This window comes from Maniola hyperantus, chromosome 5 (assembly GCF_902806685.2).
Source record: "Maniola hyperantus chromosome 5, iAphHyp1.2, whole genome shotgun sequence".
NCBI classification, from domain to species: Eukaryota; Metazoa; Arthropoda; class Insecta; order Lepidoptera; family Nymphalidae; genus Maniola; species Maniola hyperantus.
Window position 1 is genome coordinate 11,775,037 of NC_048540.1, and position 27,004 is coordinate 11,802,040.

Here is a 27,004-nt window from a genome sequence, read left to right on the forward strand (position 1 = left end):
TTTTTTGTTATCTCACTCACTCAAATAACATGGAGGTGCTCCCGTAAAAACGTCGTTGAAGTATTTGTCTTTGTTTACGTGTCGAAATCATCGTGCGAAACTATTGAAAAATAATCCAAAGTGTCTTATTTCGGTTTATGGAATTACTCCGAATATATAGTGACTTAGTATTTTTAATAAAGACTCTATATTGCCCTCACCGCTTGAAATGAATAACGGGGATGTTGGAGGATCAAGAGGTAGAGGCCGTGGTTGGCATAATCCCGATAATAAACCTCGTGAGTTGCGCCGGCCCAAATCCGTGGCGGACGACGCAAAAGGTATTTTTTATCGTTCTCTTATCTAATTCTATATTTCACATTAAAAACAATCTTCATTGGTTATGATCGCGGGTCGCTAAAAGCACCCATCGAATCTTCAGGTGAAAGTTAGGAATTTTTGTGATGACGTCGGCGGCTACGTAGTTTGACAGAAATCAACTGGCGGAGCCATGGCGCATGATGGTGTGTAACAAATTTTAAATCAGATCTTCATTATTTTCAATACTTTTACATTAGGTATATTACAATAAGGATTAATACTGAAATTGTTAATGTACACCTGTGCTGGAAACATCATTTAACTTATATTTGACTGAGTAACATCATCAAATGTTTTTATGGGTCAATTTATGCATGCTTATCTACAATTTTGTTGGCAGTTGAAGCCCCTGTATCAAATTTGTCTGCGGAAGCTAAGGAATGGTATCCACCAAACTATGTGCCACAGTCACCTGTAATTTACAACCAAGAGCCCTTCAGAGTGCCTCGCTATTCTGTTCAGGACAGAATCAGACAGGCACAAGATCAAGACCCATATAACTTTGACAATCTTTCGTATGCACTTGAGGAGCCTGAAAACTTGGATCTACGAGTTAGTAAAGTTTAAAAAATATATTTGTTTTGTATATATTGTAGAATTACATATATTATTGTTCCTAGGTGATGCCCATGACTTCCTTTGTGTGGATTTAGGTTTTTAAAGACCCCAAGGGAACTCTTTGATTTTCCAGGATGAAAAGTAGCCTATATCCATAATATAATATACGGAATGTAAGAATATGATGCCCGGAACTTTATCTATGTGGAATTAGGCTTTTCAAGCATCCTGTGGGAACTCTTTGACTTACTGGGATAAAATATAGTCCTATGTTCATCCATGTCCTTATGTCTGTACCAAATTTTGTCAAAATTTGTTAAACCGTTGGACTGTGAAAACCTCTTAACAGACAGACAGACAGACTGACTTTTGCATTATAATATTACTTAGTATGAATTTATAATATGTATTAGTATGAATTTATAATACTTATGTTGGTTCAACAGGAGAACATAGCAAACTTGATTACAGTGATGTGTGAGATAACATTTGATCCCGGTAAATTCGACACTTTGTGTGGACCATTGGTGGATACTTTTGTTTTGACTTTGAATGATGCCACCGCCACCCGGGCCCTTGTTGAAGCCATTGTGAACCAGGTAACATTTAGGCTATTTCTTTGTAAATATTAGACCATGCATGATTGTCAGACAGTATAAGCTTTCATAATATAATGCATCTTCGGGATGCAAGGTCAAGGGTAGAATTAATTTTTTACTTTTTTACTATTTATTTTATTACTGGATTTTTATGTGAAATATACTAATTTCTTTATTGTGTGGGTAAAATTATAATAAACTAACTGACTTGCCCTTACTTTACATGGCTGTCTGCAGTGTTTATGTGTAAATTCTATTCTCTGAACCAGGTAGCATTTTAGGTTATTTCTTCGTAAATATTAGGCCATGCAATGTATGTTAGTCAGTTTATGTTTTCAAAATATACCTACTATATTTATTTATTGTTTGAAAAATTATAATTAACTAGCTGACTTACCCTAACTTTACATGAGTATACTTAAGGATTTAAATATAAATTCTTTTTCTTTTTATTGATATAAACTTGGATCAAATCTGTTTGGCCTATTTTGAGGTTTGTGCTTTTAGACCAACTTAAGTAATATTGTACAGAATATTACCATATTCTAATGATTTACAGGCACTGCTTCACACAGTGATAACATAATGAACTTGTGTGCAAAATTTTATTTTCTTTCTTTCTGAAAGCATTTGTGTTGGGTTATTAGGTAATAGTCAATATGTAGAGTTTATTAGTTTAGAATTTTAGCATATTAGTTAAGAGGTCTTTTATTTTCCAGGACAAAAAGTAATAATGTTCAACCCCGGATGCAAGCTATATTTTTACCAAATTTCATCAATATCAGTTAAACAGGGCAAACAGACAGTCACATTTATTATTAATATAGATCCTAAATCAAGTATTGCATGTTCACAGTGCATAGGCGAGGCCAACTTCCGATACAATGGTGCCCGACTGTGTTCCATCTTTGATTCTGTTGCACCGCCCGAGGAGTCAACGTTCCGGGCGTGCCTGCTGGAGCGTTGTTCTACCGAGGAGCACAAGATCATAAGTGGCATAGAGAGCTCGGAGGAAAACATGCGCGGCTTTGCCATGTTCCTAGCTGAAATATACACACAACTGGAAAACAGCCAGGTACAGTACTTTGGAGTTGGAGCTTTTTAATTTTTTTTTTAAATTAATTTTCAACACTTACATCTAGCCTTACAGGGAAATTCTCAGTAAAACTAGGAACTGAAAATTCTATCTGTGAAAACTTGTTATTAGCTTCAATTTTCTTCTGTTTTTATCTATTTTCCAATTAGCTGAAAGTTTTTCTGTAAAATAAAAGATCACTGTGATAAGGTCGCTCTTTGTCTTTAAGTAGATCCTGTATTTTTTAGTCTTTGTCATATTATTAAGCAAAAAAAAGATGTTTAAATAAATAACATAAATAGATAAATTAAAAAATTGTTATATGACATATTGTAACAATTTTGTATGCATATTCTCTCTGGCGATTCCAAATCAGTGTGTCCTGTAGACACACAAGAGTCGAGAATAATGTAGCTTTCAAGAAAAGAATTTTCAAAATCGGTTCAGCAGTTCCAGAGATTACTAAACTTACAAACTTTATCTCTTTATAATATTAGTATAGATTTTTAAAAACGTGTGTATATAAAGTGTGTAAATTTTTTCAGGGTGGGAGGATAAGATCCTTAGGGGAAAGCCTGTGTAAAGTTTTGTTACATCTGCTAGACACTGACAAGGAAACAAACATCAAATCAGTTTGTCAATTGCTCAAGGTAAGCTCTGATGTTACTAACATTATTATTTTATTTATATTTTTAACAGAAAAAAAGGAGGAGGGTCTCAATTCGTCGTTTTTTTTTTTTTTTTTTTAATGTATGTTACCGGATTACTCAAAGACGCCTGGACCGATTTTGAAAATTATTTTTTTGTTTGAAAGGGTATACTTCAAAGTTGGTCCCATTTAAATTTGGTGAAGATCTGATGAACATCTTCGAAGATAGATAATGGAACTCCTCAACGGATAAGAGTAAATTGCTCGCGATCAGTGTAATAGCACACAACAGTAAACAGTAAACAGTAGATTTTTAACCAGGCATAGCATATTTTAATACCATGGGGCCACTAAAAATTGTGAAATAAATTTTTTTAACAAAAAAAATAAAAACTGACTTCAAGACACAAACACTAAAAATTGAAAAATAATTTAATTTATTACCGAACATATTATGTATATTAATATATAAGAGTTAATATAGTTCCATAATAATATTTTTTGGGGTCGGTGCCGTTGGACGCTAAGAAAAGGTTTTTGAAAATTCAACCCTAAGGGGGTGAAAAAGGGGTTTGAAATTTGTGTAGTCCAAGCGGACGAAGTCGCGAGCTTACAAATGAAACTGAAAAACCTCTGAAATGATACCCATGTAGATTTCTTTTAAAAAATTGCGTTGGCATTGGGTAACAATCACCCTGAAAAACTTCTAAAATCTTGTACAACGTGACCTGCGTACAACGATTTTGTAGTCAGCACTCAGCACAGATTTGACTCAAGTTTCGGACCACTGCACTGAGTCAGCATATTTTGGGGGTTGCAGTTGTCAGGCATCGCGCTGGACGCGGACTGCCCGACGAGCATGCACGCGGCGTTCGAGCGTCTCAAGTACCGCGCCGAGATGCCGTGCGTGCGCCGCGTCATCCAGCTGCGCGCCGCGCGCTGGGGCACCGCCGACCCCGAGCCCGACGCGGCCGCGCGCCCCGCCGCGCCGCCCGTCGCGCGCCGCCTCAACCGTGAGTATGCGATGTATTATATACGTATAACTCTTGCCATCGCCTACTAAGGTACTTTAAGATTTCTTACGTTAGTTAGTAAGCAATCACGTTATTTAATCCATATGTTAGCACTGGCAACATGCACTTTTCGAAGACTTTGGTCTCCAAGTACTAAGGAATTTCGTGCGAGAAGATATTCCACCACCCTCAACACAACTCTGCACTCCAGTGGAATGCGCTAGCTCACTGGCTCTCTCACTCTCGCATCTTGATTTGCATTAAGGTCACATCGATTGTTGCAGAAACGAACTCGGAGCCGGAGAGCACGATGGGCGGCTACCTGGCGGACGGGCAGACGCTGACGCTGGAGGAGCGCGACTTCCTGCAGAGCAACCTGCCCGCCAAGCCCGCCGCGCTCGACATCGACATACTGTGAGTGCATTGTGTTATACTACTGTATGTGTATTGTATAGGCATACCTAACAACTGACAAGGTTCCTGTGGCAATGGAACTGTGCGGGAGAGGTGTGGTGTGATGAAGTGACGCGAGAGCTTATGATTCGTCAACTTGTGGCGACATCCTCCCGCACCGCTCCACTGCCGGAGGAACTGAGAAATCTCCTCAGTTATGCGCTTACCTATAAGTGTCCATTAAACCACCACAGCCAGAGAACCGCTCTAGTCAATTGATGCTTTCTCCTCAATGGCGATGTTTGTACATAAAGGCGTCCTCAGTGGCGGGACGTCCAGACAGTGCACGCAAGTTGCAGCAGAAATATTACTGGCGCGGAAGCAACGGAAGTAACGTCAGAATTCAGAAATACGCGCGTCTCGAAACTAATTAATAATTAATGTAATATATTCTTGACTTCTAGTGCTACTAATCTTTAAGTTGCAGATGACCTGGTTATACTCAGTTTGTGTTTGACTGGATTGAGTTAATTTTCAAATCGGATCAACCATACTATATAGACCGACAGAAGTCGGCAAAGTAGAGTTGTTCCGTATGGTTAGATAGGAACTAGTAAAAAAATCTAGAGGTGCTCAACTCAATTTGAGCTTTACGCACTGCCAGTTCAGACTGAACTACAGGAGTAATCGCTACTTAAGGTTTTAAAAGGATAGTAGTTTTCACGGGTTTACACACGAGACTAATCTCGAATCAAACATCATTCTTAAGAACACAATACGTATTTATTATGAAAAAATAAAAATCAGTCACACGTATGACAACTGACAAAACACTGTCCGTTAGACAAATGAACATAAGACACAATTATATTATATAAATAAGTGACACAACTTATTATATCAATTTATAAATGACAACATTATGAATAAATTACACAGAAACACAATAGTATTACTAATGGCAGGGTAATACAGTTTTAAAATTATAAACAAAGTATAGGTACACGAGTTATCTTAATAATTATATACAACACACATACGTTAGAAATGATCACTTACTATTAAGTTCTCATATACGCAAGTTCGTATAATTTTCATAACTGAATAGTTGTAAGCTTTCAGATTATGAATACGGACATTAATACAACCTAAAGTAGTTGGATCTCATAGGACACGATCGTACAATTAAACTTTAGACCTAATAGTTGTAAGTTATTAAGTCATATAAAAAACCTACCTGGTTTAACAAAGACTAAATAGTAAACATCGGTTATGTACGACACGATTATCGTTCACTCGAATGTTAACACTCAGTTTAAACGACGACTGAACGAAAAAGGTTGGGAACCGACGCTTATTATTCACTCGAAATGGTAACAGGCTTGATATAAATGTTGACCGACAGTCGATACATAAAAAAAAACATAGAACACTGTTCCACCGCATCAGCCGGTCTGAATACGGAATCTTAGAGCCTATACTGCTAACACAAGGCCTGTGCCGCAGCCTTCTTTACAACGTTTCACTTTTAACTTAATTAACTCGACTGTCGCTACACTTTTATAAACACACTGCCTGTGGAATAAAGTATGATTAGTTTATCAACTAAAAACCAATACACATAATGGTTAGTACATAAGGGTTAGCACATAAAGATTAGTACGTAAGCATTAGTTACACAATACTAAACATTAGCTAGAACAAATGCAAATAAAGGTTAGTACATAAAGGTTAACACATAATGGTTAATACATAATGGTTAATACATAAGCCATCACATTAAAGTTATATAGATATGTAGTACTTCTCACTACATGACTTCAAAATGGCCGACGGAAAAGTTCAATTCAAAATGGCCGCCGGAAAAGTTCATTTAAATGGCCGTCGGAAAAATTTACTTGTAACTCACTAAGAGACACTGAACTTATTAACACTTGGGGGGCTATATGGTTTTTAAAAACCTTTTGGTCGTAGCGGATACCTGAAGCACTCCACCCGTCGCTGTTGCGAACCCCTCACCACTGTTATCCTTAAGATAAGTGGCAGGTTCAACTCTCGACGTCGTTGCTGCTGTCCACCGTGTTCCGCCCGCTGTGGCCGAGGACCTTCCACGATGACCCTTAGGCCAGATGGTTGGTTGGCTGCTTGTGGTTGCATGGGCATGCGCCGTGCACCTGCACGCTGCTGCACCGTAGCTGACCGTGGGTGGTAAGGACCACGGCTCAGCTGTGAGATGGTTGCTATTGGAGGGCTATTACGGTGAGGAAAGATGCTGTAGAGGTCAGCTGTTGCTTGCTATGCTACAACAAGAACAGGTACCGGCTGACTCGGTTCACTCACCCTTCGCAGTAGTTCAGCTGATCACAGCTGGGGTTTGATGACCTGGCTACCAGCTGACCATGTAAGGTCAATGACCTGGGCTACCAGCTGACCATTTAGGGTCAATGACCTGGGCTACCAGCTGACCGCAGCTGGTGTCACTTGCCTCGGTTTTGAAGAGAGGCCACTGACCAGCCTAAGCTGATCTTTACCTAGCTACTTAGCTATTTAGAAGAGGTACTTTCCCTATCACTGCCCTATTCTAGCACTTTCACTTGTATTACACTGAGACCGAAAACTTGAGAACGAATAATGCGTAAAAATCACGCCTTAATATTTACATATTTTGCCTTAGTAAGTACCTCCTCTAATGAGCCAATAAATTGTACTAACCAATTATGCATAGATTATGCGACGTTGCCGCTTTATTTCGACTCGCCCTTGGCACATTCCATGCATTTTCCGACACGAGGCATGCCTTCTCTTTCTGACAATTACTTACTTTCTCTCTCTACCGAGATACTGTCTCAGATTCGGCTGATCTCGTGTCGGTCCGTTGCTATGGTTACCGAGCGTCTCCCGCGCAGTTTAGCTTGTCCGTAACATCCTCCCCCCGGCGCAGGCTCCCTCCCTACGTGGGAGCCGCAGCCCCTTCTATAATTGGGAGGACAGCTAATTTACGTGTTGGCCTACGAAACACACCTCCTGATGTTCTTATGTCTGCACATCGGACTTCGCCGTCGGGCCCGGGGTACACCTGCTCTATTATCCCTCTAGGCCACACGTTGCGCGGCAACTTGTCGTCTACAACGACGACGAGGTCTCCTTGCTGGAGTTGTCGTAAGCTTTGAGCGGCACTGCCGCGCGGGACTAACGTTGGTAAATACTCACGTATCCAACGCCTCCAGAACTCGTCTGCTAGCGCCTGAGCTGCTCGCCAAGTCCTCTTGTCTGCTTGCTGACATGGGCCCACTACGGGTAACCCTGATGACGATCCAATGAGGAAATGGTTCGGAGTCAATGCCTCTGGGTCTTTATGACTTACCGACACATGTGTTAGGGGACGAGCATTCACTGAATACTCGGCTTCCACCAGCAGAGTCTGCAGTGTCTCCTCCTTTGGAGACTTCTCGTTCAAGGTGGCACTTAGGGCTGTTTTCACCGAGCGCACCAGTCTCTCCCATGCTCCTCCTTGGTTTGGGGTACCTGGTGTTATAAATTTCCATGATATCATCTTACCTAGGCAGAACTCCCTGAGTGGCTCTGCCCACTCCTCGACAGCGGCTCTCAACTCGACGTCAGCCCCTTTAAAGTTCGTCGCGTTATCTGAAAATATAATGGAAGGCCAACCTCGCCTCCCTCCCATGCGGCGTAGGGCCTGGATTGCAGAATCCGTGGACAGGCTGTACACCAACTCCAGATGTACTGCTCGAGTTGTTAGACATGTGAAAAGAGCGCACCACCTTTTTTTTGTGGCGCCTGCCGATCGTGATGCTCATTGGCCCGAAGTAGTCTACCCCTACGTTCTGAAATGGTCGGCTAAACGGCGCCAATCTTGCTGCTGGCAGGTCACCAAACGTTGGTACTTGAGGAGCGGCTTTTCTTACTCTGCATCGTTGACAACTGTGGGCGACTGCTCGTACGGAAGGTCGTAGCTGTAAGATCCAATAACGTTGCCTTAGATCGTTCACGACTCTTTCATTGCCTGCGTGGCCTGCAGCCTCGTGTTCCTTTTGGATCAGCATTCGTGTGAGCTGATGCCGTCCGTCTAAAATGATCGGCTGCTTTTGATCTTGTGTTACCGGTGCGGCGTTAATCCGCCCGCGCAACCTTAGCAGTCGATCTGACCCATACTCTGGGTCCAGTTTATATAGGCGGCTGGAACGGGGTATCTTCTCCCCCCGTTTCAGCAGCTGTATCTCAGAGGCGAAGCTGTCTACTTGGGCTCTTTCCAGCCATAGCTTTTCCGCCATTTGAAGATCACGTACCTCTAGTTGTTTGCTCATCTTTCTCCATTTTGCTGCAATGTAGATTACTCGTGCCGTAGCTCCTATCAGCACGTTCCATTTGCTAATCCGGTTAATATCCGGCATAGCGTCCCAATGTAGCGGTCTTGACTGGCTTACATGATACACGAGGACTTCCTCCTCGGGCTCCCCCCGCTCAGGGGTTGGTTCTTTCGGCCACTCGGATGATGGCTGCTGTAGAAACTGCGGTCCCTCCAGCCACTCCGACCTGGGCCCCGCTGCGTACTCTGAACGCGTCGCGTCGTCCGCTGGGTTGCTTTTCGTTGGCACCCAACGCCATTGTTCTGGTTTAGTCAGTTCGGCTATCTCTCCTAGCCGATGTGCTACAAATGGTGTATAACGTTTAGCATTGGTTCTCACCCATATGAGGACTGTTCTGGAATCCGACCAGAATGTGGTACTGGCTGCCTCCCAGCGATGTCCACTTTTCACTGCCTCTGCAAGTCGTGCACCGATAACAGCTGCTTGTAATTCCATCCGGGGAATACTCATACCTCTTAGTGGTGCTACCTTGGCTTTTGCCGATGCCAGCCGTACGATCACGGCGTCCTCTGGTCCTTCTATCTGCCAATATGCCACGGCTGCATATGCCAGCTCGCTGGCATCGCAGAATATGTGAAGATGTCGCTTCTGGCCCTCCTTGTGCTTATCGTAGCATCGTGGCAACCGCAGCTGTTCAATGTTGTGTAGACCTTGCATCCATGTGACGAACTCACCTGCTTGTTCCTTTTGGGATAGGCTCGTCCCATCCGATGTCCAGACGCCAGAGTGACTGTAGCATAATCTTTGCTACTATAGTATACGGACTCAAGAACCCGAGCGGGTCGTAGATTGACATGACCGCGCTTAGCGTTTCCCGTTTCGAAGGAGCTCTTACTGTTTCCTTAACCTCCTTCGGCACTCTTGGCATCCTTGTGTTAAAACCCAGTTCATCCTGCTGGGCATCCCAGACAAGCCCTAACGTTCGCTCCTCGCTTTCTTTTCCTATCATTAGTTGAGTATGCGCTCGCGATCGCAACTCAACCGGAAAGCTATTTAATATACCTTGTTCATTGGAGCTCCAATCTCGCAGAATGAAGCTGGCTTGTTGGTGCACGTAGTCCACCTCCTGCACCGCTTTTATGGCTTCCTCCTTACTCGGGAAGCTATCTACGAAGTCGTCCATGTAATGACTTTGTAGTTATGGCGGCGAATGCTGCAGGATGTGTCTCTCTGAACTCCTCAGCGTTCAGGTTGCGGACACTGTGTGCTAAAAATGGGGAACATGTAGCCCCGAATATTAAAGATGTCATCTTATACCTTTTCGGAGGCTCACTTCTATTGTTACCCCTCCATAAAAACATCTGAGATGGCTGATCTTCAGACCTCACCTTGATCTGTAAGAACATCTCTTGAATGTCTGCCGTTACTGCTACAGGCTCTTCCCGGAATCTGTACAATATTCCTGGCAGGGACTGTAGGAGGTCCGGTCCTTCCAGTAACATGTCATTCAAGCTTACTCCCTGGCTGCATGCGGCGGCGTCAAACACTAACCTGAGTTTTCCTGGTTTGTTAGGGTTTCTAACTCCAAAGTGAGGTAGAAACCAGGCGTTACACTCTTCTTCTTCGGTGCCGCTACATTCCGTCGCATATCCCTTCTGCAGCAGGTTTCCCACTTGTTCCATGTAGCCTTCTCCGAACGCTGCATCGCGGTCCATTTTCTTTTCAATGCCTTTCAAGCGCTTAAAGGCATTGAAAAAGCTGGGTGGCATCCTTACCTTGTTTGATCGCCACGTTAGTCCAACTTCGAATCTTGGTCCATTTCGTCGGGCTGTAACCTTAAACAACTCGACGGCCCGTTCGTTTTCCGGCTTTTCCTTCTTGGCCAAGCTCACTCCCAACGCATCTAAGTCGAAGTGGCTTTTCACTAAGCCATGAAGCGCTTCATCCTCGCTGTTCTGACTACGGTGATGAAGATGATGAACCGCCTCTCTCGGTTCATCCTTTGCACCCGGGTTGGGTCCCATAATTACCCACCCGAGGCTCGTGAGGCAAGCTTTAGGTGCCTCTCTACTTCCTTCACGTAATGTCCTTGTGACAATTAAGTGCCCGTTATCGGCACCAATCAAGATCCTTGGAACGGCCCCGTAATAACACACATCGCTTACCTTTAAGCCTTTCAGATGCGGATATCCCAGAACACACGCTGGAACTGCCTGGCTCTGCAGTTCAAGCTTTGGGACCGTCCGTGCGGTTATCTCATCAAACTGCGACCCAGATCTTGATTTTATCAGTAGTCCCACTGTTTGGCTGCTGATTTCATCACTTACCGCATTGATCCCATGGAGTTTGAGCTTTCTCGTCGGCCCTTCTGCACCTACGACGGCCGCCACTTTCCCGTCTACCAAGGTTATGGTTGATCCCTCATCCAATAGAGCATACGTATCCAACGTTCCCTTGGGACCTCTAATGGTGACGGGGCATATCTTCAGTAGCACCGTGCTTTGACTTGCCATTGTGTTCATCACTGAAGCTGTGGCGGCTCCCCCGACGGCCCTTGTATTTTTGTGCAGAAGGTGGTGATGGGGTTGTTGACACCCATTAACCCCACACCTACTGGCCTTGCATCCCTCGCGACGGTGGTTAGCTCGTAGGCACTGAAAGCATACCTGCGCTTCCCTTGCAAACTTCCATCGATCACCTATGTCCTTAGTTATAAGTCGGGGACAAGTCGGTAAGTGGTGCTCCCCTCCACATGCGACACACGACGGCTTAGCGGGATGCTGCTTAGCCGTGGCCTTGGCAGCGAAGTATACCCTCTTTGTCGCGGATGCGCCTCTTCCTCGCGATGTATACCTCGCTCCCCTACTAAACGTCTCCGATGAGTGACTATTTGTGTTGAAGTTATAAGCTAAATGCTTCATTCTTTGTTCGGCGTCCAATTCAATGAACCTGGTCAGCACTAAGATCTCTGGTTCACCTATACCGCCGTACTCATGCGCATATGGTGCAAACCTGCTTCTGGTAATCTCGTCTAGCTTGTTGAGAACCTCCACTACCAGTTGGGGGTTAAACAGATGTTCCCGCCGAATATCCGCCTCCCGGAGTGCAGCTATTATGTTCGTCAGCGCAATGGAGAAGTCCTCCAACTCCATGGCTGTTGTTGGTGCTTTAAGTTTGCGAATTTTTACCACTGCCTGTCTGGCGATCGCGTCGGGTCTGCCAAAAGTCGAATCTAACGACCTCATAATGCGCTCAGGATCTGGATCTCTAGAATTCAACAAACTTGATACAGCATCCCGAGCCTTACCTTGTAAGCTGTTTCTTAATCTCGTAACGTTCTCTATTGCTGAGAACTTGAAGTGTTCGGTGCTATGCATCATCGCGATTTTGAAGCCATTCCATTCGTTTGCTTCACCAGAGAACTTGGGTAATTCCGTCAACTCACGGAGTAGCGGCCTTCTGTTCGCTACCTTGTTTATTGAAGCAGCTAACCGATCAATATCGGTCTTCGGCTGCTCCTCGGCCGGTGCCGGGTGTGGGGAACACGTGGGCAGGATCCTTGGCTGATCCCACTCCACTTTCCTGTCCGGTTTTGTCCTAACCGGCAGGTGCACTGCTGTACGCGTCTCGTGTCGCCGAGAAACCTCAACGTTGGCAGGCGATGCCACTGCTCCCACTTCAGGCGGTGCTCCTTGACGCTGCTCTGTTTGATTTAGCCATTCTTGTACGCGCCTTAGCACCGGTGCTGTCGGCGCCGCCTCCGTGTTGGGCCCGTCCCCAGCAGCGTCTTCTCCATTGAATGTAGATACACGACGAGCCAGTCGTTTACGTAATAATTCTATTTCGTACCTTTTTTCAATCTCCAATCGTCCTTCTTCAAAAGCCCAATCGGCTTCCTGTTTACTCATTGCAGTTGCCTCAGACTGCAGTGATGCCGGCGGCGTTGAAAGGGGGGGTTGCCTTATCCCCTCCCGAAGTGGTTCCAAGTTTTCGGTCTCAGTAATACGTACCCCTTCCTTCGTAGCTCGCTGACATGGTTTCTTCATCACGGCGGTCTGTTCTGGAGCTGGCAACCTGCTAACGGAAGGTAAATCTAATCTTTGCTTACCCAGTCCTGTAGGTGCCGGAGTCTGTCCACCCTCAGTGGACGGCTCATCTTCTGGCCTCGTTCTTTGCTCCATAGTTCCAGAAATGGTTGGTGCGTCCTCAGTACGCATCTCGTCGATTTCGTGCCCAGGCCCCTTCTCTTCTCCGGCTTGACCGCGCGTGACGACCATTCTATCCTGAAAATAAACACGTGAAACAAAACTATCCTTTTTGTGTCCAGAGATCCGGCTCGAAGGACCATTTGATGTTCCGTATGGTTAGATAGGAACTAGTAAAAAAATCTAGAGGTGCTCAACTCAATTTGAGCTTTACGCACTGCCAGTTCAGACTGAACTACAGGAGTAATCGCTACTTAAGGTTTTAAAAGGATAGTAGTTTTCACGGGTTTACACACGAGACTAATCTCGAATCAAACATCATTCTTAAGAACACAATACGTATTTATTATGAAAAAATAAAAATCAGTCACACGTATGACAACTGACAAAACACTGTCCGTTAGACAAATGAACATAAGACACAATTATATTATATAAATAAGTGACACAACTTATTATATCAATTTATAAATGACAACATTATGAATAAATTACACAGAAACACAATAGTATTACTAATGGCAGGGTAATACAGTTTTAAAATTATAAACAAAGTATAGGTACACGAGTTATCTTAATAATTATATACAACACACATACGTTAGAAATGATCACTTACTATTAAGTTCTCATATACGCAAGTTCGTATAATTTTCATAACTGAATAGTTGTAAGCTTTCAGATTATGAATACGGACATTAATACAACCTAAAGTAGTTGGATCTCATAGGACACGATCGTACAATTAAACTTTAGACCTAATAGTTGTAAGTTATTAAGTCATATAAAAAACCTACCTGGTTTAACAAAGACTAAATAGTAAACATCGGTTATGTACGACACGATTATCGTTCACTCGAATGTTAACACTCAGTTTAAACGACGACTGAACGAAAAAGGTTGGGAACCGACGCTTATTATTCACTCGAAATGGTAACAGGCTTGATATAAATGTTGACCGACAGTCGATACATAAAAAAAAACATAGAACACTGTTCCACCGCATCAGCCGGTCTGAATACGGAATCTTAGAGCCTATACTGCTAACACAAGGCCTGTGCCGCAGCCTTCTTTACAACGTTTCACTTTTAACTTAATTAACTCGACTGTCGCTACACTTTTATAAACACACTGCCTGTGGAATAAAGTATGATTAGTTTATCAACTAAAAACCAATACACATAATGGTTAGTACATAAGGGTTAGCACATAAAGATTAGTACGTAAGCATTAGTTACACAATACTAAACATTAGCTAGAACAAATGCAAATAAAGGTTAGTACATAAAGGTTAACACATAATGGTTAATACATAATGGTTAATACATAAGCCATCACATTAAAGTTATATAGATATGTAGTACTTCTCACTACATGACTTCAAAATGGCCGACGGAAAAGTTCAATTCAAAATGGCCGCCGGAAAAGTTCATTTAAATGGCCGTCGGAAAAATTTACTTGTAACTCACTAAGAGACACTGAACTTATTAACACTTGGGGGGCTATATGGTTTTTAAAAACCTTTTGGTCGTAGCGGATACCTGAAGCACTCCACCCGTCGCTGTTGCGAACCCCTCACCACTGTTATCCTTAAGATAAGTGGCAGGTTCAACTCTCGACGTCGTTGCTGCTGTCCACCGTGTTCCGCCCGCTGTGGCCGAGGACCTTCCACGATGACCCTTAGGCCAGATGGTTGGTTGGCTGCTTGTGGTTGCATGGGCATGCGCCGTGCACCTGCACGCTGCTGCACCGTAGCTGACCGTGGGTGGTAAGGACCACGGCTCAGCTGTGAGATGGTTGCTATTGGAGGGCTATTACGGTGAGGAAAGATGCTGTAGAGGTCAGCTGTTGCTTGCTATGCTACAACAAGAACAGGTACCGGCTGACTCGGTTCACTCACCCTTCGCAGTAGTTCAGCTGATCACAGCTGGGGTTTGATGACCTGGCTACCAGCTGACCATGTAAGGTCAATGACCTGGGCTACCAGCTGACCATTTAGGGTCAATGACCTGGGCTACCAGCTGACCGCAGCTGGTGTCACTTGCCTCGGTTTTGAAGAGAGGCCACTGACCAGCCTAAGCTGATCTTTACCTAGCTACTTAGCTATTTAGAAGAGGTACTTTCCCTATCACTGCCCTATTCTAGCACTTTCACTTGTATTACACTGAGACCGAAAACTTGAGAACGAATAATGCGTAAAAATCACGCCTTAATATTTACATATTTTGCCTTAGTAAGTACCTCCTCTAATGAGCCAATAAATTGTACTAACCAATTATGCATAGATTATGCGACGTTGCCGCTTTATTTCGACTCGCCCTTGGCACATTCCATGCATTTTCCGACACGAGGCATGCCTTCTCTTTCTGACAATTACTTACTTTCTCTCTCTACCGAGATACTGTCTCAGATTCGGCTGATCTCGTGTCGGTCCGTTGCTATGGTTACCGAGCGTCTCCCGCGCAGTTTAGCTTGTCCGTAACAAGAGTCTTTAATTATCTTTATTAGTAGTGGATCAGTCTGTCGAGTATTTAGTGCTACAACCGTAGAGCCGGCTCATCCGCAAACATCAAGGGCGTCGTCTCACTATATGTATGTGTTCACGTTGTGCTATAACGGCTGGTCGGTGGGTTCAGGGAGGAGCTGGAGAACGAGGCGTGGGACACGGGCATGGACGCCGAGATGCAGGCCGGCTACTTGGAGTTCCTTAAGATCTCCAACCAGATCAAACGATAACCAGCTGTCGACCGGCGCCCATTGGATCGCGCTCTGCACTAGGACAATCGTGAAAAACTATAAAAAAATAATAAAACTTTATAAAACAATAAAAAGATTCGTCTGTGAAAGCTTTGTAATAACTCTAGATTAAAAGGCCTTTGCACATGACGACATTTTCACGAGCAGTCAATGCGCGTTTTACGAATGCAGCGCTACAATCGGCATTGCGGATGTATGCAAAGTCACACAGGCTGCGACTGCATCGCGTTCGCCCAGCGTTAGTCGGCTATACACATGCAGTTATAACTGTTCAGTTATCTGAAGATGGACTTTCGAGTCGAGCATCTCGATCGAGTCAGTAGCGCCGCGTGAAGACGCCGCGACAGAGCGTCAGATACTGTGCAAATATGATCATTCGAATGCGGCGTCTAGTGTCGCTGCGCTTGAATGACAGTCCCTACATTTGCACAGTACATTAATCTGACGTTCTATCGCGGCGTCACTGACGCGGTGCTGCTGACTTGAAAGTCCACCTTAATGATATAATCTGATCAGATGTAAAGTTCTTTGAGTTAAGCTGTTCAGTTCTCAATTTTGCTTACACATATAACGATTACTAGAACAGTCAGCTGTTCAGTTATAACTGCATATTGCGCGTGAAAAGGTCGCCCTATGGAAAGACACTAATAATAAATAAATGCATTAAGACGTATTCTACGAAAAATAACAAAAAGTCCGCGCAGCATTACAAGTTTAAAATATACAAACAGAATGTACCGTACCTTAACCTAAGCAATATAAAAATCGAAATTATAACATTACAACTATATCCCATTTCATTGCAATATTAATGCTCATATTAAATGAAATAGGCGTATATTTAGTACATAAAAGATTGTTCAGTCATTCTTTGTAGCTCGAATAGAATACTTCCCAGTATGTATTGTTTAATTATTTTTATGATTTATTGACAATTCGTAGTAGGTATATTTAATATAATAATAATAAATCCTTGATCCTGGTGATTTGTTTAATGTGGCGTTATTGGCTATTGAATAGTGTATAATTGAAGTATAAATCTTTATAATCAATATTTTAATTTTCATTATGAGCTATGAACAATGCTATTGCAACAATTCATGTAAATGGACTTAATGTAAACAAGTACGCCTTCGCATCTTTAAAATGCAAATATAGCTTAGATATAAAGATAAGAAGAAGAAGTTAGATAGAAAATACACAAATCACTTAAATTGGCAATGCGAAAATCCCTTGATGCGATTTTTCTTGTAGAATCCTGTGACATGGTAAATGATAAAATTATATCAAGCAAGTACTTTTATTTTCATACGCCCCCAGATTCTCAGGTGGCCCCGGTGGTGAAAATTGCGCTGTGCAATTTCGTAATGCCGACTTACCGTTACTTACATTCATGATATTATATTATTATCATTTTTATCACTTTCTACCCGAATGCACCAGGGTGGGTGACGTCACAAAAACAACATGATGGACGCTAGCCCTGAACCCCAATTTTTTGAGGCAACTTGTAGCCTAAATTGGTTGATGGATTTTAATGATGACATTAAATTTGTGTTGGCAGGTGGTAAATTAAATTTTGAAAAAAAAATCCAAACATGACAAATGAAAGTCGATTTTTTTTTTGTAACTTATGATAAAATATACAATCTGCAAGAAAGTGTCTTAATTCTACATATTATTAAGCGAGCATTTGGCAAACTTGGTTTATTTGTGCTTGTTTACATTTTGTCTCACAACTAACTTTGTAAAAATATTTAGTGATCTCATTACTTCTCCATTTATTTTGTCTAATTCATGACAATAAATGAAATATAACTGTTCATTATTTTGGTCGTGAACTGGCCTCAATGCCTGATAAAGATATGCACGATTCCTAACATATCACACAACGAATGCTTAAATAGCAGCACAAATATTTCTTTTTCAAGGTATATATCTATACAAAATTTAACTTTCGATTAAATCTCCAATTTGCTTTTTGATTTTCAATTTTCCTTAAAGTAGAACATTCCGGTAAAACGTGTATTACGTTGCATTTCTATCTACTTATTTTTTAATATGTAAAAATCTTTGCCATAATATTTTATTAACTAGTTTTTTTAAAGCAAACTATTTATTGAAAAGAAAATGTTCAATTAGAAGTTGGAAATGTATAAAAGCAGAAATAGGTAACAATATCCTTTATTATAAACTTTGTCATTGAATTTTCTTCTGCCCCAAGAATTAACTTAAATACTTACTATACTAGATACGGTTAACACTGAAACAACTAAGTTCATTGCGAACCATTCTAATTTTTTATAGCTATTTCGATAGTATATTTGGTGTGGAGATCGATCTTAAAGCCAAATTGTCACATTTTATTTGTTGTCCTTACATAAAATTTATGTTTGTTTGATATGGTTGGAACAGCGTGTTTGAACGCAGTAAGTCCTAATTGCTGACAGTACAGTGATACATTGTAAAGGAGCATTTCGCAAAGAGACGGAGACTTGTATAGGTCCGAGCTTTTATTTATTTTTTAATGAACTACAAAATGAAATCGTGTGTTGTCCAAAAAGTGCCCGATAATTCATCTTTCGTGCCGTTTTACATGGTTACTGGTATATATAACGCGAAGAAGTTTCCTGATATGGGGACATTTATAAGTTGTTACTTTGAACGACTCGATGGTTATCGTTAAAGTAGATATAGTTTTTCGCATCTTATTTAACGTCACGGAACCGAAGGCTGGCCCGTTGCCTCCGTCTCGATGATGCACTGCCTAATGCCACCTTCAAAGATCACAACGTCGATTAATAAGCAATCTTTAAAGACATAATAATAAATTATAAATTTTTTGATGTTTTTTGCAATATGGGATTTATTTATTTGAAGCAATTGGGCGAATGTTTATAATATTCCATTGTATTTTTGTTGCAGTGATATTATGAATGTTATAAGAATAAATGGATATTTTAATAAAAGTCATTTAAATATATTATAATTTTATTTCAAGATACCTTGTACTTAATTATTTTAAGTTATTAAAAAAACCGACCAAGTGCGAGTCAGGCTCGCGCCACAAGGGTTCCGTACTACACTCTTATTTTTTCGACATTTTGCACGATAATTCAAAAACTATGATGCTTAAAAATAAATGAAAATCTGTTCTAGAATCCTGAGGTGAAGCCCTTTCATATGATACCCCATTGAAATAGTTAGTTATCTTACTTCGAAAATTGAAAATACTAATTATTAGTTTATGACCACAATTTAATTTTTTTTGTGTGATGTAACCACAAATTCACGGTTTTCAGATTTTTCCCATAATGCCATCTATAAGACCCACCTTCGTGCCAAATTTCATGATTCTAGGTCAACGGGAAGTACCCTCTAGGTTTCTGGACAGACCGACAGACAGACAACAAAGTCATCCTATAAGGGTTCCGTTTTTCCTTTTGAGATAGGAACCCCTTAAAAATATCAAATCTTCCGATATTTTGCTCGGTTTTTGGATCTAAAGATCCCTAATAAATATCAGGTACATCTGGCAACACTTTGTAAGGATTGAGAATTCCATTCGGGTCCATAGATTTCTTCAGATCTCTCATTAGCTGCAACGCGGACTCATCCTTGCTGTAATGTATGAACTGAGGCTTCCTGAAGCCCACGCCGTGCTCCGCGCTGATGGAACCCCGGACCTTGGCGACTTCTTCGAAGATGAACGGCTCCAACATTGAGTACATTTGCTTTGTGTATTCTGGTACGATTACGTTTATATGAATGTTGCCATCACCTGTGAATAAAGTACCGAAATTAGTTTTTTTTGCAGTGAATATTGTTTAACACTCCGAAAATGTAAAAATAAGACGTCTGAAGTATAGAATAGAATATGTTTTTATTCAAGTAGACTTTTTACAAGCGGTTTCGAATCGTCGGGTAGTTTTAATTTACCACTGGTTCGGAATGCCGTTCCTACCGAGAAGATCCAGCAAAAAACTCGGCGGTTGCTCTTTTTAATTTTAATAAAAATATTTTAGTATACAATATAGGTTTCTGTTTCACGGTTTTCCTATGAAATATATTTTTATAGGCCACAACACAGTTTTGCCCGCATGGGTGACGCTTAACTTGAATGCTCCGAGGTGGTGACGATGTAGCGTGACATTAGCACAAAACAGTGCAGAGATCACAAACTCGAAACTTGTCTCGAAATGGCTAACGCACACTGAAATTTTTGGCTCGTATCATTTGTATGGGATTACACAACAGCGCTTCATTAACTTCTCTCCACGGATAGAGTATAGTCACCTATACGATGAGAAATCAAATTTGGTATTTCCTACTTTTGAATTTGACAAATATTATTACTTTATTATAAACTAGGATAAAAATAATGACGTACGCTGAAAAAAAATAGGTATTAAAATCCAAAAAAGATTTACAAAGTTACAGTCATTTTAATTTTGGAGTGGGAGGGTCTTCTATCCCTTTCTCGCAGAACGAAAATTTGTATGAAACCGCACGAAGCTACTATGGCATTAAGGTGTGACGTCAAAATGCTATATCGCTATCTCTGTCTAATCAGAAATATTTAAATGCATATAACTTTTTTGTTATTTGATCGATTTAATTCGTTTTTCAGTTTACGTCATTATTTTTATCCTAGTTTATAATATGTAATATTACAAAGAGGTAATGTCGTTAAGTTTGTTTGTAGGGGGTAATCTCTGGAACTACTGAACCGATTTTGAAAATTCTTTCACCAATAGAAAGCTACATTATTCCTGAGTGATATAGCTATATTATATACACGCGGGGATCAGCTAGTTTATAATAAAGTAATAAAAAAATTGGAGTCAAATACCCAATTGTACATACCGACATGCCCATATCCATACACCATAGCGGTGTGCCCCCTGAGTCTCGCGCGCAACAGTTCCACTAAATCGTAGTAGTTACGCTGTGGTATCGACACGTCGTACTTGAACGTGTAGCCGTCCATCAGACCCGCGCCCGCTATGCTCTCGCGAATGTGCCATATTGTCTAAAATTATATATATACAAAACTTTATTGCACACTGAACCAATTGTACGTTAAGGCGGCCTTGTTGCTTAAACCAATCTCTACCAGGCAACCTTTGGTAAAAGGAGAAGTGAAGATTGCTTTAAGCAATAAGGCAGGGTATGCTGTGCATTGCAAGCTATGTTGTATAGCACTTACGCGTAATAAGTACACATTATACTTATTTAGTACTAGCTGATGCCCGCGACTTCGTCCGCTTGGATTTAGGTTTTTAAAAATCCCGTGGAAACTCTTTGGTTTTCCGGGATAAAAAGTAGCCTATGTCACTCTCCAGGTCTTTATATATATTCTATACCCATGCAAAAAATCACGTCAATCCGTAAAACCGTAAAACTTACTTTCATCTTGCCTGGTTCGGAAGTGACGGTCCCGTCTAATATCAGTCCGCTGTCCATTCCTTCGGACAAGAAGCGCGACAGCTTCTCACTGTCGTGCGCTTCGTCGCTGCCGTGCGACTCCACCAGCACGTAGAACGGATAGTCAGATATAGGATTCCTGTTAAAATCAGATTTAAAAAAAAAAAATTATATAGACTAGTGCTTGGCTGTAATCAGACCTGCTGGCATGGTATAATGCAAGGAGCGCACTTGCTTAGAAGATTGCCTATTCATTGAAGGTACACGTTTAAGTGGAGGTGAAATCTGATGCCGGAAGGACGTTCATATCTTCGAGTATGTTTTAAAAGTAGAAACTGACTGGGTGATGTACCTACATGGACTAAGAGCCAGCGCGTGCCAGACCTTCCTTAAAGTCGCAAGATAAAAGCTGAAAGTTTCGTATTGTATTGTATATCTGCTTATTGGCCTCAACACAGGAAGGAACTATATCAGCGACTCTTAAGTTTGGATCATGATGGGTTTGAAAGATGGCAGGTAATAAACGTTTTGGTTTAGGTTTGGTTTTACTGTAAGTGTAGGTATATTGTTTAAAATGAAATTAAAAAAATAAACATAATACTTTGACGAAAGTAGGGGATAATTTTATACACCTTTGTTACCTATTATCTCCCAAAGCCGCCATATCCAAACTTAAGAGTCGCTGATATAGTTCCTTCCTGTGTTGGGTATGGATACGCAGATAAACTTTCCTAAGTCCTATGTTCTTGGAGTTAGAGACGTGAAAATCGACATTTAGGTTCTTAGCTTTAAATAATAAAAATCTGTATAATTCAATTTGGGAAATTCCCCCCTTAAGGGTGGTAAAATAGGGGGGCAATGTTTTTATAGAAAAGTTTTAACAATTATTATTTTTACTTGAAATTTGAAATGTAGGCTATTTCTAGGGGGTAGGTATCAGATAAGAAAGGATCTAACTAAATTCCCCCATAAGGGAGTAAAATGGGGGTGGAAAGGTTATATGAAAATAATATGTTTTTGAAGTTAGAGATATGAAAATTGGCATTTAGGTATTCTGGGTTCCGTGTCTTAAGGTGAGACTGAGTGAGTAGGTAAGTGAGGCCTTTTGCAGCGGTAAAATTTCAGATCTCATGAGAAACCATTACGCGGACGAAGTCGCGGGCATCTGCTAGTATATGTATATTTAAGTATTTTTACCTTAGTAGTAGGTAGAACCTGAATATTGGATTGACCGAATAACAGATACTTACGTAAGCTTAAGGTTTTTAACAGTAAAACTAATCGATTCATTGTCTGCCATTTCGAAAGCAGAAAGAATTTCACCCAAAGATGACTTTGCTCTTTTATACAGTGCGAGTATGTTTTCAAAATTTTTAACCCCTGAAAGAAAAAATGCGATCAATTAATATAGGCATATATAGCAGTTTATAAAATCCGAAACAAGAACATTCGTAGGAAAGTAAAGTGACCGAAATTAAAGGGTTAGGGCAAAGAGACAGTGGGCAGGTCATGTCTGCACTGCAGCACCGACTGCTGTCGCGGTAGGTACTCGGCAGGCGCGTTGGAGCGGAAACCGCGTGGTAAATGCAGTGTGAGATCTCCAACCCGCTGGACCGATGAACTCAAGTGGTGGAAAGTGGGTGACGATGAGGCAGGCGGAGAACCGTGTCTGGCTGATGACCCTGGTGACCCACTCTACAGAGCAGTGAACTTATGAAAGTATAGATTGTAGCAGTTCATACTTCATACTCATAGCACTAAATCTATGAACAATAAGTTAAAAAATTGTTTGTAAACTTACCAAAGAATCCAAGGGACACAGCTTTAGGTAACGCGGGACAATGTATGGCAACTTTAGTAACTACCCCCAATGTTCCTTCAGAGCCTATGAATAAATGCTTCAAATGATATCCAGTGTTGTCTTTCTTTAGTGTTCGTAGACAATCTAGAACTGTCCCGTCTGCCTTGACCTGCAATCAATTGAAGATTTTAACTTAGTACCTAGGTAGGTACTTAAAAATTTCCAGGATTTGGCCAGTAGGTAATATCACAAATTGATCGATCGATTTTGTGTCTTTCATGTTAAAGGTATATCATTTAAGTCCTTAATTTTATGTTGAACCGTACTTATGATAGGACAGTTGACCCATAGAGTAGAAACGGCGCGCGAGGAGTCATTTTTTATGGACTATAATTATTTCTTTTACCACGGAGTATTATTTTACTAACTAACTGGGTAGGTAAGTATCACTGCAAAACAGAAAAGTTTTTAAACGTGTAATATACCTACAGCTTCAAGTCCCAAGACGGAGCCGTGCAGGTTTCCATAGCGAAGCAGTCTGAGACCTCCCGCGTTGGTGCTGACGTTGCCGCCAATGTGGCAGGACCCCTTCGCGCCCAGGTCCAACGGCATGATGAGGTTGCGATCGCGAACGTAATTGTCGAGGTTCTCTAACACGCATCCCGCTTCGCACACTAGGGCACCTGTTAGGAAGAATTTTGGAGAAGGTACAGGCAGTACTCTGCAGGCTTAGACAATATTTTGGTACCTCAGCAGGCACATACTTATATTACTTTTGATCTTATGAAGCTGAAGAAAACTTATTTAATCTTTAAATAAATGATTGAATAAAACTGCTATTGATAGAGCCACGAAGTAAAAGTGGTTATTTCGAAGCGGTTCCGGTCGTCCTTTTATGTACGATCCCGGGCACGCACCTCAAAAATTTCGAAGTTACGAACGTTTTAGGAAATTAAGTATCACTTGCTTTAACGGTGAAGGCAAACATCGTGAGAAACCCGCATGCCTGAGAGTTTTCCACAATGTTCTCAAAGGTGTGTGAAGTCTGCCAATCCGCACTTGTCGTTACCGTCCTATACCTTCTCCAATCTCTAGTTTGTTGTTTAATACGGGCCGTCCTACCAGGATGGAGATGGGACATCCATTGCTGGTCAAAGATCTCTTTTAGAGGCTTCCGTACGCCGGGACTTGCGCTGCCTGTACCTACTGTATCCAACTATCCAGCAGCTCGGTGCAACTCAGTCGTCTGCGCACCTAATGGACAAATGAAACCTACCGGCTACCTGATATTTCGTCCAAGTTGATGATCTTGTTCATCAAGTTAAAGTTGAGCACGATTTCGTCGAACACCGGAACTGATCCTCCGACCAAGCCAGTGTTGCCTCCCTGGGGGCATACAGCTAGTCGTTTGCTGTTACAATACGACAGGATTTTAGAAACTTCTTCTGTTGTCTTCGGCTTTAATACAACTTTGGATTGTCCTGAGTAATCAATTTAAAAATATTACCAACAATAAGATTGACCTACCTGTTATATACGTACCTAGTTAATTACCTACGTAACTACCTAAATGTTTTTAAAAACAGAAAGGTTTCAGCATTTTTGTAAATAAATAAGGTATTTACTTAGAGAACCAATAATAGACGAGTTGATTCTTTAAACAAATTACGAGTTGAGAGTAAAATAATTATAAATTCAAAAGTTTTCTTCGTCTTTCTAAGTACCTACCTACTGTCACAGAACTTTCCAGGTACATAAGGATCGCTCTGTTCAAATAAATAGCAACTCTTATTACGACGAAATAAAGTTCAATTCAGCTCGTACAGCCCTGCGGCAGGCATAAATTTTATTAAACGCCTCTCTTTCTATCACGTAAACTCTTATATCTTTCTGTATCTCGCTCACTCACTCGTAAGAGATATAGTTAAGTATGCGAGTGCCTTCGCGTCATAGTGGCGCGCTGCCGTAGGTATATTTTTTGGGTCCATGATCAAGTGAGCCCGGCTAGGTATTATACGTCATACAGTACCTACATATACAAATATAATATATATACTTCACTTTAGTGTATCAGAAGTGGGATTTTTTGACTAAGTAAGTAGGGATTGAACCCTAAATATCATTATTTTGGTTTGTATTCATCTGAAGATCCTATTTGATAAAACTTAATACCAGTAAGTAAGTATACTTAGTAATTATTTTTTATTTAATACACTGACCTCTGCAATTTTTTATCCAATCGATATTGAATGGAAGAACATCACTCTCATCAGTCAGTACACGGTCCTCGGTTAGAATCGATTTAAAATAATCTACATCAGTCGGTTGTATGATACCAAAACTTTTTCTCTTGACTCCATACTTTTCCTGAAAACGACAGATTGCAAATAGTAAATTAGAACATAGAATCTAGTACTTAGCTACTTATCTAGCCTCATCGACTGCAGTTTGTTAGAAATTAAGTGAGGAATTATTTTAATTACTTATATTTTTAATCGTAAAATATGTGAGGGTACAGTACGCAGCAGAAAATAATGGAGGCACATCGACCTTCACATGGAGATAGCAGATTTGTCGAGCATGTCTCTGTCGTTGGGACCACCAAAACTATATATCTATATTTATAATGTATGAGTGACAGAGACAACGCTCTAAGAAGCAGAAATGTCATTCTAAAGGTCGATGTAAATTATTTTCTGCCGCGTACTATAGGTATGTAAATACCTACCCTTGAGAATGTGAGAAATACTAAATAACAGTTGTTTTAAGTAGGTACCTACCTTCTCTACCTAAAGTAACAGTGAACTAACTATTGTTTAAAGTTTAAACTAAAGCATTGTCAAATCGAGATTACTAAACCGATTTCAATGAAGTTTCACATCATACCTAGGTACCTACTTAATATTTGAGAATTAAATGAGTAATCAAAGGAAATAAAGCTGCAAACAAGAACAATAATTACTTGTGTATATGTTACCAGAGACTTACAGATGATAATTGAGGAAGCACCGAGCTTGCATATTTAACTTGTGCTACGATATTCTGTTTCCTTAAATTAAATATAAACAGAGATAGAGGCTTAAACATTTTGAGATCAGAACACAGGCAAAGCGAGTAAACTAAAACTTGGAGTAATGTTCATACTTCTTAGCAGCTGTTTACAATTGACGATAATAAATTATTACGTAATCAGCCGGTTTTATAGATAAGCACAACGTACGGTGGCAGTTGTACCTACTGAAGTAGCGTAGTACTTATTAGACTTAAAGTACTTATGTGAGATATAGGACATAGCTGAATACTTATTTCAATTTTATTTGCAATGTACCTACCCTAACTATTGATCTATGTTGCAAAATTCAGTATTTTTTGATATTCAAACAATTATCCGTGGATGAACCTCATTAGGCCGAATCAAGGAACATAATATAATTTACTGATTACTCTAGGGAGAGGGCCGAATACACAATCAACCAAGAATCGAACAAATTGGATTTCAGTCTACCTACACGGTAGTGTGCATGGGGTCTTAACAGATAGAACTAATGTTGTTTAGTATAAAAAATCTCCATAATTTTAGTTTGTGCAATTAGAACTAGATGGCGTTTTATCAAAAAATAAATTACGGTGCGACAAGGCTATCTTGGCGCGTGGCGAAATCGGAATTAACGGTGCCGTCAAGTGTCCCCTTTGTTCTTGTTTGAATATTCTAAGCCTTTGTTCTCCAATAGCGCCCCCCTGTCAATGTCAATCAAGACGTGGCAAGAGAGCCTTGTCGCACTGTAGTCTGGTATCTCTACGACTTCCCATAAAGCAAATTAAGAAGAAGAAGAAGATCT

The 27,004-nt window shown here is 41.0% G+C and overlaps 2 protein-coding genes across 3 annotated transcripts; one reads left to right on the forward strand and one right to left on the reverse strand.

The window, feature by feature from the left end:
- LOC117982032 (uncharacterized) lies at positions 1-18,918 on the forward strand. Of its 2 annotated transcripts, none has more exons than XM_034968298.2 (8): positions 1-320; positions 701-912; positions 1,365-1,517; positions 2,374-2,592; positions 3,138-3,242; positions 4,062-4,254; positions 4,539-4,668; positions 15,817-18,918. In XM_034968298.2, the coding sequence occupies exons 1-8, from the start codon at positions 209-211 to the stop codon at positions 15,914-15,916; spliced, it is 1,224 nt and encodes a 407-aa protein (XP_034824189.1). In that variant the 5' UTR covers positions 1-208; the 3' UTR covers positions 15,917-18,918. The 2 variants fall into 2 exon arrangements, with proteins under 2 accessions (XP_034824189.1, XP_069354890.1); XM_069498789.1 differs by lacking the exon at positions 1-320 and adding an exon at positions 363-503.
- On the reverse strand, positions 18,906-26,573 carry D2hgdh (D-2-hydroxyglutaric acid dehydrogenase). Its single transcript, XM_034969037.2, has 9 exons — positions 26,154-26,573; positions 25,385-25,532; positions 24,449-24,646; positions 23,655-23,848; positions 23,166-23,334; positions 22,615-22,744; positions 21,347-21,503; positions 20,804-20,969; positions 18,906-19,718 (listed from the first exon to the last, which is right to left on the reverse strand). The coding sequence occupies exons 1-9, from the start codon at positions 26,250-26,252 to the stop codon at positions 19,450-19,452; spliced, it is 1,530 nt and encodes a 509-aa protein (XP_034824928.1). The 5' UTR covers positions 26,253-26,573; the 3' UTR covers positions 18,906-19,449.
- Positions 26,574-27,004: the final 431 nt, after the last annotated feature.